The following is a 13,175-nucleotide window of genomic DNA, read 5'->3' as shown; positions in this document are numbered from 1 at the left end:
AATAATCTCACAGATCAAGGAGATTTTTTAAAGGCAAATAAGGTTACTTACATGCGCAATGATCTGTAAGGATTCAACATATGATTTCTCTGTATCATATAACTCTGCGACAACATGAGTTCTGGTATCCTAAAAGAGAAATTGTATGTAATTAAATATTGGACGAGAAAGATCATGAAAATAAATTTGCATTTATTGTTTAGCATTTATTAAATTTACAATTCTATCAATTACTTTTTAAAATCAGTCATTTAAATGCTAATGCAACGTTTAAAACTTCTAGTATTGTATGCATCAACAGCGTACTATACGGACTTAATCCCAAAACTACAAACCAATTTTTCCATCTGTAAATTAAAAACCGGGGTACATATTTAGAATTACCATACGGGTATTTTGCTCGTAAAACAGTTCTGAAAACATGCCGAAGGGAATAAAGCTGAGATAATTCAATTTTATGAAGGTTTAGTTGAATTTGAATAGCTAAGAGTACCGCAATTCTCTCCTTTAAAAAGTGAAAAAAAACCAGCTTACCTGGGGTAGATATCTGCCCCGGTTCGTAGTTTTAGGGTCAACATATTGAAATCTATGTTCTCCAATTAAGACAGTGAGAAGCAAAGGGATGTAAGTGGCAAAATTAAAAATTTGAAGGTAACCGGTACACATGGTAGGTGAACCTCTCCTCTGCCTTGGGGCAAGAGATGGTACTGGTTGCCCTGGTAGTTGCTGCTATACAACATGATTTAGGGAAAAAAATCAATGAAAGCCTACCTAGGAGCTAATCTTTAAACGCGTTTTACTCAAAACTTGAAAATGTCCATATGCATCCCTTTGCTTCTCACTGCCTCAATTGTAAATCGGGCTGATAAACGAATGTATGGCGTAAAACAAAATGACTTAAAGAAGCATTCTATCTACATTCGAGTCCCGACTTACTCCAGGGATGCGTTCCAAGACTCCTCGCGTAAGTCGAAATTTCGCGTTGTGGAAAAATATATGTACGTAAATTTTTTAGAAGCATACCAAATTCATTTAGCCACTTATGTTATTTATAAACATACCCAATTATTTTTGACATGTGTAAATGTAACTCCAACTCTTTGTATCCATTTCTTAACTTTATATTATCATTTAAAAAAAAAAAAAAAAACCTCGATGTTTACAATTTTTTTTTTTTTTTGCTGTGTTATTCAACATAAAATACTGTTACGATACACAAAACTAACGGGGGGGGAGAGGCATAAAATGAAACAATGCGGTACGTATATTATGTAATAATAATGAAAGGTAGTACAGTAAAGGTCCTACAGTACACTGTAGGATAGATGCAGTTCGACGCACTTTTTACGTGTTCAAGCATATCGAAATCTTTACCTTCTTTGTCAGAAACTTTCTTTTTTCCTTTTCGTTTTAAAGCTTTAAATGAACAGCGTGCTAAGGTGAAATTGCATTTCTTCAACTAAATTTTCGTATTGAAAAAAATAAATGAAAGATAGGAAGTGGTTATTAGTTTACACTAACAATGCGATGTTTAGACTAATACGTTGTAGGGAACTTCCGCTTTCAGCGATGCTAAAAGCTAACTATACTCACGAAACCAATACTGCCGTGTGCAGGTAAAGGGCAGCAACTGCAAATTTTTAATTTTTTTGCATTTTTGTCGTCTATTGTACGTTATCTTTATAGTGCAAGCTCGCTTATTTGGTTTCCGCTGAAAAAAAGGCGTGAAAAAAAAACGTCTAATTCCAACATTTTCTTATTGTTAGTATTGAGTCCATCACACATTTCTTCAAATATCTCGAAAACTCATTTCTGCAGATACTGCCGTTTACCTGCACACCGGCAGAATATTTAGTAGCCAATAACGTAAGTAAATTTACAGAAAGACCCGCGGTTCTTTCTGTAAATTTTTGTGTTGCTAAAGCAATTTGCTAGGAGCTAAAATTTGCTCCTTGTGAAAAACTCGTGTGGTAACTATTTCGCGTAAGTCGATTCGCATTGTAGAAATTTCGCGTAAATCGAATCGTGTTGTAGCGCGAGTCCACTGTGTTTCTTATATGGCTCTTAGGAGCCATCTAAGCAAAACCTAAAAACTTATCATCTTTCACTGAAGAAGGGATTCCTTGTAGTATCTCCGTAACACGTGTATGCAGTTTTCGCTGCATATTGTTTACTCAGCGGGGCTGATTTATCAATGCATAAGTGAGTAATTTATTTAGATTTACTGATTGTATTGGATTTGCAGAACAACAATCAAAGGTATAAAATGTGTTGAAAAATAATCACCCATAGACAATAACGAAAACTTTGTGTGGAAATAATAAGCTTAAATAAAATGGTTTTTCTAGTTAATGCCAAAAAAAGTTTTTAGAACACACACACATATATATATATATATATATATATATATATATATATATAGTATTTTTTTGAATTTGTAGGAAATAAAATAGTTGATTTTCCATTGCTGTTTAAAAATCATAGCACAAATTGTAAATGAATAAGACTAATTGATTAAGATTATTTAATTCCATTAAGCTTCAACAACTAGAGGAGGAATCAAACTTTAAAGAGCTTATATGTCTGAGTAAAGAGCGTTCAGTTTACTTATAATCCTTTTCAGATCCAAAAAATGTCAATAAAAATCGTACCGCAAATGCGTAAAATGGAAATATTTTTCTTGATTTATTTTAGTAGTTGGGGCCAACAAACCATAAAATCTAACATGTTGAAGTTATTTTTCTTCGTGAAATAAGTTTACAGACAAGTAAAAGATGAAATTTTTCTTTTAATTAATCCTTTCAAAGGCGTAACACATAATTATCAGCTTTTAAGAAAACTGAAAAAAAAAAAAAACAAAACTGTTGTCCCTAACTGGAAAAAAAACTCATGAACATTCTCAAATAATTAAGAACTTTGTTTCTAAGGAAAAATACAAAATGAATCACATGATTGGGTGAATTTCTTGATGGTTTTGTAGGATCCCCATATATATATATATATATATATATATATATATATATATATATATATATATATATATATATATATATATATATCAGATGCTGAACGAATAAAGTGATGATGATAAATGAGAGTTAATTGAATGTTTCGATAAGGCTATGGGCAAGCATTTTGAGTAGCCATGCTGAAAATTTAAAATTATGTAGTTGTTCAAGAAATATGAACCGCTGAATGATAAATGAGAGTTTAATTGAATGTTTTGATTATGTTGTGGAGGAATATTTTGAGTATCTATGCAGAAAATTGTAAATTATATTGTTTTTTAAGAAATCTTAACTGTAAGCAAAGCACGATTTGACATTTGATAGTGGCATTATTCTTTTTTCTTTTAAATGATTCAAGTGTATGGATTTGGGTTTCTCTTTAGTTCCTTTACTATTTGTACCAATTGCGCAAAAACACAACAAAATATGACACTTACACAAGTCTGCTTCCGTGTGTTTGATTGGACCATGTTGTCAAAATTTTCTGCTAGGAGGAGAAGCAGTCATTCGCATATATTTCACTTATTTCTAGAAAACCCATTGTAAATTTTAGAATGGCAATGATTTTAGTCATGTTAAGTTGGAATTTTTACGGACTTATTTTGCTACTACGAACGTTAACGTAGTTAGTTTGATGGCACGAGATATCAATATGAGTTCTAACAATCTGCATTAAAATAGTACCTACTATTTTTTTAAAAGTTCTTAGAGCACAGTATTTGAAAGCCAGGGCATTTGTGGTAGCGTTGTTTGACACTAAAACTAAAATTCCCGTCAAGAAAAAGAAAAACGTCTGTTGTAAAGTTTTTATCTTTTTTAATTAAACTTTTTAGAATTTAAAATGTTAGTTCTGGTGTTTACTTAAAAGCATGAGGTTTTTTTTTTTTTCTCTTCTCATAACTTTTCTATCACGATGGAACAAAAAGGAAGAACATTTGTTGAACTTTCGCAGTTCAATAAAATATTAGGGAAAATTTTTATTTTCTAAGCTTACGCATATTTTAGATACAACGCTTGGAATATTACGCACATATGGACATTTTGTAAATTTTATACGTAGTCTTTACATCACAAAAAATATATACCCTTCAATCAATACCCTTCCAAGTGTTTTATTTCTTCAATTTCAACTTGATTTATCAAATTAACTTTGTTTCATTAGTTTTCTTAACTATTTATTTTTATACATACAACTTTTTCAAGAGATCATTTTCTTAAACTGTAGCGATTTGTAATTTATTTTTGTTTCATTCATAACAGTTCGTAATTTTTGTAATACCCCTAAAAATGGTTAATACTATTCTTTTTATTTCTTTCATTCATAAGAGTTCCCAATTTTTGTAATGCCCCAAAAAAAGGTTAATACTATTCTTTTTGTGTTTTTCATGCAGTTTTTGTGCTAGCCTTTTAGGTTTCCTACAAATTTTAATCAAATTTAGGTCAAATTAGGTTTTAATCCAAGTTGCATCCACCGGCAACTTTGCTATATCTACGACTTGTGTCTATATTGCATGTAAAAGATCAATTTTTTAAAAGCTATATCAATGAAAAATCTCATTTTCGGTATTTTTTGAGTTGTGTCACAATTATTTTTAAGCAACGATATATATATATATATATATATATATATATATATATATATATATATATATATATATAAATGAATGTTTGTCTGTATGTCATCCATGAACTCAAAAACTACCCGGCAGATTTGGCTGAAACTTTCACCTTTTGTTATTTTTGGTACTGGGAATGTTTATAGACCAGTTCGAAAAAAATCCGATTGATAGTTCCTTTTTTTTTCCAATTTAAGTCACAATCCATTGGATAAATACGAATAAAATTATCGGCTGCATAAATTAATTCGAGTGAAAGATCTCATTGATAAGAAGTTAGCTGTTGCCATTTTTCTTGAGTTTGAACAAATAAATTCTTTCTTTATTGTTTTATGGCTTTTCATGAAACGGGGGGGATTTAAAACTTTTTCTATTTGATATTTTTAGCGATTGATTGATCTTGCAAACTGCGTGAGTACAAAATTTGAGTATAGTCACGGCTTTACTTGATACCTGGACCGATTATTATGAAAATTGCTATATATATGTATTTTTCCACGGAGAAGGTGCATAATATGCTCATTGAAGCCACTCGCCACCAGGTGGCACTGCAGAGTAGCAACTTCTTCCCCGTTCAACCGATTGTTATGAAAATCAGTATAATGATGTATTTTTTTGTTGGCGTAGCAACGCGCGTCGGGTACAGCTAGTATATATATATATGTATATATATATATATATATATATATATATATATATATATATATATATATATATATATATATATATATATATATATATAAATTCACACAAACAGCCAAAATACAAATGAAAAAAGCAAATGAAAAAAGCGAGAACATCAAAATGGAAAATGAAAAAGGTGAACCCAGGACCAACACTTTATCAAGGGGGGGGGGGGATTGGTCCTAAAGTTCACAAGGTCCTTTCTATATATATATACATATATATATTAATACTAGTATAACTTAATTAATTTTAGTTCAATTGATTAGTTTTGTTCTTGTATTAAAACTTTTGTTTACAGGAAATGAATTATGTTTCCTGAATGTTATTTTGTTTTCAATTTTTCTAACTCTAAATAAGTTTAAAGACCAGCTTTGTTGGGCGGTTGGGAGTAGAACTCAGCCAGTTAGTAAAAACGTATAGGAAATAAAAGAAAAGAAAAGCTTGACTCATTTTTGAAAAGTCAATTTAATTAATATCTATTGTAATGGAAATACTTTTTTAGAGTAACGAATGGGACATTAATCAAACATTAGTGTTTGTTTTTGTTTAATTAGAAAAAAAATCAAAGAATCTGAATACAAAAGCACAGGAATATCACTAAAACGAGAGAAAAATTCAATCAACTAGTCATACTCAGTTTGTAATGGGAGACTCAAGTGCAGAAATGAGATTACCAAAGAAAGTATAATTTGCGGTAATACATCGATGAAGAGTAATCAAAAACACATACACACACACACAAAAAAAATCAAATTAAAACTTAGTGACACATTACACAAGTAAAAATATTTAAATGACAACTAACGAAAACTGATTTCAGGGTTGGAAGAAAATAGAATTAGTGTAAACTAATTCAGAAGCAAAAAAAAAAAAAAAAAAAGAAAAAAAAGAAAGAAAAAACGTACTGTGTTTTTTTGGTCATGAAAAAGAATAAAGCTTTCCTCCTAGAAGCAAGAGAAAAGAAAAAAATAATAATAGCAGTAATTTAATTCTAATAACCCATCTTCCTATACTAAATTAATTATACATTTTTTCATGAGCTCGTTAGACAAAACCATCACAACGCTACTGAATGTTCAAGCACACATTAAGCTACAATGAAAAATCATATATTCTCGTATCTAGTATAAAAGCGTTAGATACCAAAAGCTTAAGCTTCTGTACTGCGAGAGTATAACATGATAGTTTTCGTTCAACTGAAAATAACCCCAATTTTTTACCATCTTCAATTTCGAATTTTTTACTCCCCACAGAGTTGAAAAAGTTTTTGGATTTATTAGATCAAAAGTCGGAGTCACTGTTGAGGGAAAAAAAAGATAATACAAGCTAAGTCATAAATTGAAGAATACTACTTTTGCGAACATTTCTTTACATTCCCGTTAACACGACTTCTCCCCCTCTTTTATAAAATATTTTTCGTTAAATGTTTTTTATACGTTGAGTTGAAAATATATATTTTACTAAAATTTTGGTTAAGATTATGTCATAAAAACATTCAAAACAATTGGCATATGTTAAGGAAATTAATAAAATATTTTTTTCAACTGTTCAAATTCAAAAAAAAAAAAAAGTTAGCTGTAAATTGTATCGAGAATATATATATATATATATATATATATATATATATATATATTGTATCGAGTTGCTTTTGCCAAAAAATGGCTAATTTTGTGCATGGCAGATAGGTCCTAATATCTGCGCTTAAATTAATATGAAACAAGGAAATCAAGATTCGTAAGCCATAAACATGTGTCATAATTACATTATCTGCGTTTTTAGCAATAAACAATATAAGCGCAGGGACTTGATGTTACGACTTTCTACTTTTGAGCTACTTGCGTTATTTCTCGATTACTGTCCTGATGTATCAAATGAGGCAGTGAGAAACAAAGGGATGTAAGTGGATATATTTTTAAGTTTTGAGCAAAACGCGTTTAAAGATAATATCCTAGGTAGACTTTCATTGATTTTTTTTTTCTAAATCATGCTGTATAGCAGCTACTGCCAGGGCTACTAGTACCAACTCTTGCCCCGTGAAAGAGGAGAGGTTCACCTACAATGTGTACTGGTTATCTCCAAATTTTTAATTTTGCCACTTACATCCCTTTTCTTCTCACTGCCTCAAAAATGATCTTATGAATTTATAAAATTCTTCTATCTACTACTGTTATTGTACAATGATAGTTTTTGATTTGATCAATCAGGGTTTTTTTTTCATATTTAAAAAAAAAAAAAAAAATTCATATTTTAGTGTGACTAACTTGAAAGTTTTAAATGCGGTGGACGCTAGTCGCATAAAATCCTAATGAGATGTAATATAATGATACACGAAGTTCGTGATACACTTTAAGTATACATCTTCGTAATATCTTTCAAGGAATATAAGGTGTATACATAGGCTTGTAAGATAATATTATTTAAGAAAAGAAACTAAGCAAAGAGTAGATAATTTTAGCAAGTACATAATTAATTAACAACATTTTACTGAAATCCCCCGGGATGGGTCTAGTTCCGAGGGGGGGGGGTCCATAGGATTTGAGGGGGCACGTCATATACCTCGGTTGAGAAAGGCATCCTTGCATAATGTGCAGCACTTTCTCACCTAATGAGACTAGAATATATTGAACGTTTTGGCGCATGGTTATTAAGCAAAAATTGCCTGCTCGCAATTGTAACCAAGAAACAGCATTTTAAAAGTTCAGTTCAGAAGGAAGAAGGATGTTACTCACATGGTGAGTTTTACCTTTTGGATATTAGAAGCATAAGGCGTGTGCCTGGCAAGATTTGATACATGATTGATTTACATGTCGCCCATTCTGAAGTCATGGTAAATTCTATTAACTTCTCAGTACCCGAGATTTAAGAAACTGCCTTAGTATGCATTTAGCTGCAGCCCTACATTGCCTTGTGGTTCGACCAAGTCCTTCCCCCTTAACGACCCCCCTTTAAACAATACAAAAATATTTTATTATGTAAAGTTTATTCTTGTTATATAGTGCATTCAAGCTTCATACAGAATATGATGATGAATTTTAAAATTAATCTAAACTTCAGTTTTAAGTTAAAGGAAAATATTTTGCCTTTATTTTCCTTGCAAATATTATATACCACTAAATTTTTGGCTAACTATTTAGTAATTAAAGAATTTAAAAAATTAAATATAATACAATAAATAATTAATAATTATGGATCCCCGTCTCGGGCAGACATAGGCTACGACTTCTCCCTCGCTATGTGACAACGCATAGCGTCGTCAAAGGTTTCAAGCAAAAAGCTACGGTGTGTTTGAAAAAATATATGCATATCTCTGATACCTCAGACCCACAAAATACCTAAACTTTAAGATTTTTACATATCCAAACAACTATAAGTCATATGGAACCAAGCAAAATGTGTCTCTTCTCAGCGAACATATAGGTTCTCCAGCATTTTGTTGCAGTGATTAATAATCTTAACGGTTTTCCAATGGGAGTTGTTAAAGAAAAGTATGTACTGTCTGTTCTCGAAAGCGAAGACTAGCACTCGGGATAGATTCCGTTTTAAAAGGGGCAACAGGTTGAAGCTGGGACCTCTACGCTCACATTTCTTATCTCTGTCTTTTTCGACGCTACTTTGGAAGAACTGCTGAACATGTTATTTTGCATTTGTTTAATTTCCGGGTTTCCATCCCTATTTTGATAAAATCAAAACAGCTTTACGTCTATGAGGTGTCCAAAGTTTTGAAAGTCAAATTTAGGCTTTCATTCTTTTACAGTAAGTTACCGCCCTAAGCCAGGGCTAAGGCAGAAATACATAAAATACACCGCCAGCTCAGTTATTCCATCCGAGGACTGCAAGTACTCATCAGCCCGGAATAGGCTTCTTCCTATTCCGGGCTGATGAGTGCTAAATAGCATGAAACTGCAGTCCTCGGATGGAATAACTGAGCTGGCGGTGTATTTTATTCTTTTAGTTCAGTAACAGTATTATGCCTACAACGATGGTTTTCCAATTACTATTATTTTTTAAGTCTAGATAATGCTGATTTCATCTCTTTACCACATTCCAAAAGTATCAATGCTTTTGTTGTGTCATTCTTGATTTAGTTTCTTTTTGGATACAATGTATATCTTTGACATTCGTTTTTCAAAAATCTACTAACATGTTTACTAACAGTAAATGAGTTCCGCCGTTATTATTCACCCCATCCAGCAGACATCACAAAACACATTAATATTCAACGAGTTCTTTCACCTTGCATCTTGTTCGGGAACACATCGTTAAAATGTTTCGTAAGAACATTGTGCTTTTATCATAAGAAAAAGAAAACAAGATACAGTATGAGAAATTTAACGTCTCAATGAATATTCAATATTGAAATCGAAAGTGACTTAAAATGTCATTTACAACTCAAAAGCCAAGGGTTTTTTTTTTGTACATATTTCGATAAGATGTACGAAAAAAATATTCACTCGTATTTACTAAAATATGACAATTACTGTCAAAACATCATATTTCAACTTACAAATTTTTTAACTTGGGAATAAAGAGAAATTTAATTAAGTTTTATGTATTAGTCTTTTCAAATGTTTAGATGAAATTTTTTTGAATATTACTCATGCTCAGAGCAGTGACTTATATGAAGGTTGTAAGAAAAAGTAGAAAACGTCAATTTAAAAACATATTACATTAATCACATGTCACTCTCTTTTTATCAATAAATAAACATGCATTTTGTAACTATGCTATATCAAAATACGATCGGATATGTAAGGAAAACTCTTGCTATTATTTAACAAACGTTCATATAAGTATCAAAATTGGAAAATATTAGTAGCATTTTAAGTAATAAACTTCTTCAGTTTTGCAACTAGTCTACGTAAAGTTTAAAAAAAAAGGATGAATATATGAATATACGTAGGGGAAAAAGGGGCAGATGTGATTTTTTTTTTAATTTTCTTAATTTCCCAGAAAATATTATCAATTTCTCACAGAAAAGGGGTCTCCATGATTGAATAGTATTTTCTTAGTACCATGGAGTTTTTTAGATTAAAAAAAATTATTCTTTACTTTATGAAATTTTTAAAAAAATTCTTCAATTGTTCACATGTGCCCCTATATGAGGAAACATGTGAACAAGTTTGGGGCACATGTGAACGCGGGAAAAAATGCAGGACGAGCATCATATTTCAACGAAAAACTCGTCATATAATGAAGAATATACGTATATACCTATTACATTGAAGGGTTTGTAACCTAAAACTGTGTCATTGAAGGGCACATTAGTTGCCATTAAGAAAATATTTTTTCCGAATTATGTAACTCTGCTCACTGACAATTTTTTAAATTTCATAGCATGTTATAATCACTGGATGGAGAAGAAAAATTCTTATAAGTCTAAACAATACAAAAATATTTTATTATGTAAAATTTATTCTTGTTATATAGGGCATTCAAGATTCATGCAGAATATGATGATGAATTTTAAAATTATTCTAAAAAATATTTAAAAAAAAATATTTTTTCTTTACTTTCCTTGCAAATATTATACACCACAAAAAGTTTAGGTCAACTATTTTTTAATTAAAGAATTTTAAAAAATAAATATAATACATTAAATAATTAATAATTATGTAATGATACTTAATAACACATTTACAAACTGATTGTAGAAAAAAATAGTTATAAATCTTTACATCTCTTTGCCACTTAGAATAAGCCTACACTAATATTTATTTTGCGGAGAGGATATGGGAACTGTTCACATGTGCCCCTACATGCTGTGTTTGTTCACAAGTGCCCCACATGCTGTGTTCACAAGTGCCCCGTTATCTAACCACAGGAACTCATTTTCGAAAATAAAGAATTTTTTATTTAATTACAAAATTTAAACATGGTCATAAATTTACGTGAATGTTCATATAGTAGCAATAATTAAATTTAGCTTATTACTTTGTTTAAAATATGTTATTACACGAAGAAGACTAGTAAAAGTACATTAGCATCTGCTAAAACAAAGAAACTGTCACCACAGGAACATAAGTTGGCTTCTTGCTCTGAAAGTTTGGGTAAAGAGTAGGGCAGGTACTGCCATTACTTGAGATTTTTTGAAGAATTTTTGCTTAACGTTATCCTAGTAAAACATACCGTGTTCGCATGTTCCCTCTTTTCTTCTATATTGTTCAAGCTTATTTATATTATGTGATTTTTTTTCTTTCATAACTTAGATTTTGCAGAATTAACATTTAAACATTGAACTTAAAACAACGGACATACTATTTAAATGCCAGATTTCTAAAAAGCTAATGGGAGAGAGTATTTCCGTTTAAAACTGTTAATGGCCACTACATATGGAATTTAATTAAACTTAACATATATATATATATATATATATATATATATATATATATATATATATATATATATATATATATATATATGCAAGTTTCTTACAGCGTTATTCTTTGATTATTTCATGGGGTTCCATACATTTTGTAAAACTCATAGCTTTTATTTATCATTCAGCTCAGAAGTCTAGTCATTAATTCTTCAGTGCAAATTATGATGAAACTATTAGTGGTATGAAGTCGATTGAAACTATTTGATCTAAAATTACCTATTGGTTTACTTATTTTGTCGGCAGAGATGGAACAGAAAAATTAACTTTGAATCTTAAACTGGGTTCATGTCCTTCAAATTTGGAAAACATTATTTACTCCTTTCCTTTCAGTTTCCTATTTTTTAAAATGCTTGCTCCACACCTTAGAAATGTCTTTCATTCTGAGTTTTCATTTATGTTCAACTTTTTCCTATTCGGTGCAGACTTTTTAACTACATAATTTTCGCTTTTAACACTAGTAATACGTTTAACATAACATTTCTAGAAATTATTCAGCAGCTTTATTTGTAGAACGTACAAGTACAGTTGATTCGTCCGAATGCAAATAGATATCAGTGGACTAAATCCCTTCCCCACACTGAAAAAAATCTATAGTAGTTGAGCTTTAGATTTTTTTAATAGTACTAAGTCCTACTTCTGCTGGTTATTTTATTTAGGTTTGAGCATTCTCATTGGTACTATGTACACATTCTTTTCCGTTTAACATTTCTCCAGCCCTTGTAATATATCCTTTTGAAATATTATCCATGTTGTTTATTGAATCATCCCAGCATCAGCTGGACTCATTGAAAACATCAAAAATAGTTTTTAAAAAGAAAAATCCAATGTAGAGAGAACACGAAGACACTATCAACATTTCAGTAGCACTGCAAAGTGACGAATGTCAAGACTGATCTTTCGAAAGTAATAATGCAGGGTGATGAGGGCGTTTGCTGATAGCCGTTGGAAGGAAAAGAGAGGGACGAGAAGACACACGGAAGCAAGAACATTTTCTGCTAACTTAGTAGGCTTTACCTGCATTACACGACTGTGCTTTGGATAAGTGTAGTACTAAACACATCTTCATGAATTAATTCTGAGTGCATTCGAAATAATTTTGACATTAAATTTAAATTTAACTAACAAACTAATGATTAATATAATATACAAAAAAATTTGAATTTTTGACATCTTGATTTCAAATTATATTTTTCGCAATCACGAGTGTGTGTGCGTATGTAGGCGCGCGTTTGCGTGTATGTATGTACATACGCGAGCGCGTGTGTGTGTGTGTATGTACGCGCGTGTGTGTAGGCGTGCGTGAGTTTATGTAGGCGTGTGTGTGTGTGTACGTACGCGTGTGGGTAGGATATGGACGCAACCTGGAGACGGTGCTCTCTAGAGGAGCAGCATCGGGAGGGGCCGGTCGACAGTGGTGCTGGCAGAAGAAGTCAGGGGGAGGGGGAGGGGAATAAAAAGCTCAGACGCCATTCAACAGTCAAATGA

General features: G+C 31.2%; 1 protein-coding gene across 1 annotated transcript in view; it reads right to left on the bottom strand.

Annotated features, from left to right (window-relative positions):
* The window catches only part of LOC129231465 (rho guanine nucleotide exchange factor 17-like), a 433,937-nt gene that overhangs the window by 127,459 nt on the left and 293,303 nt on the right, over nucleotides 1-13,175 (bottom strand). The window contains 1 exon segment of the mRNA XM_054865790.1: nucleotides 52-129. Coding sequence (XP_054721765.1) covers nucleotides 52-129 — 78 coding nt within the window.

This window comes from Uloborus diversus, chromosome 10, assembly GCF_026930045.1.
Source record: "Uloborus diversus isolate 005 chromosome 10, Udiv.v.3.1, whole genome shotgun sequence".
NCBI classification, from domain to species: domain Eukaryota; kingdom Metazoa; phylum Arthropoda; class Arachnida; order Araneae; family Uloboridae; genus Uloborus; species Uloborus diversus.
The sequence above is the reverse complement of the archived record's forward strand: the minus strand, read 5'-3'. Positions and strand labels throughout refer to the sequence as shown.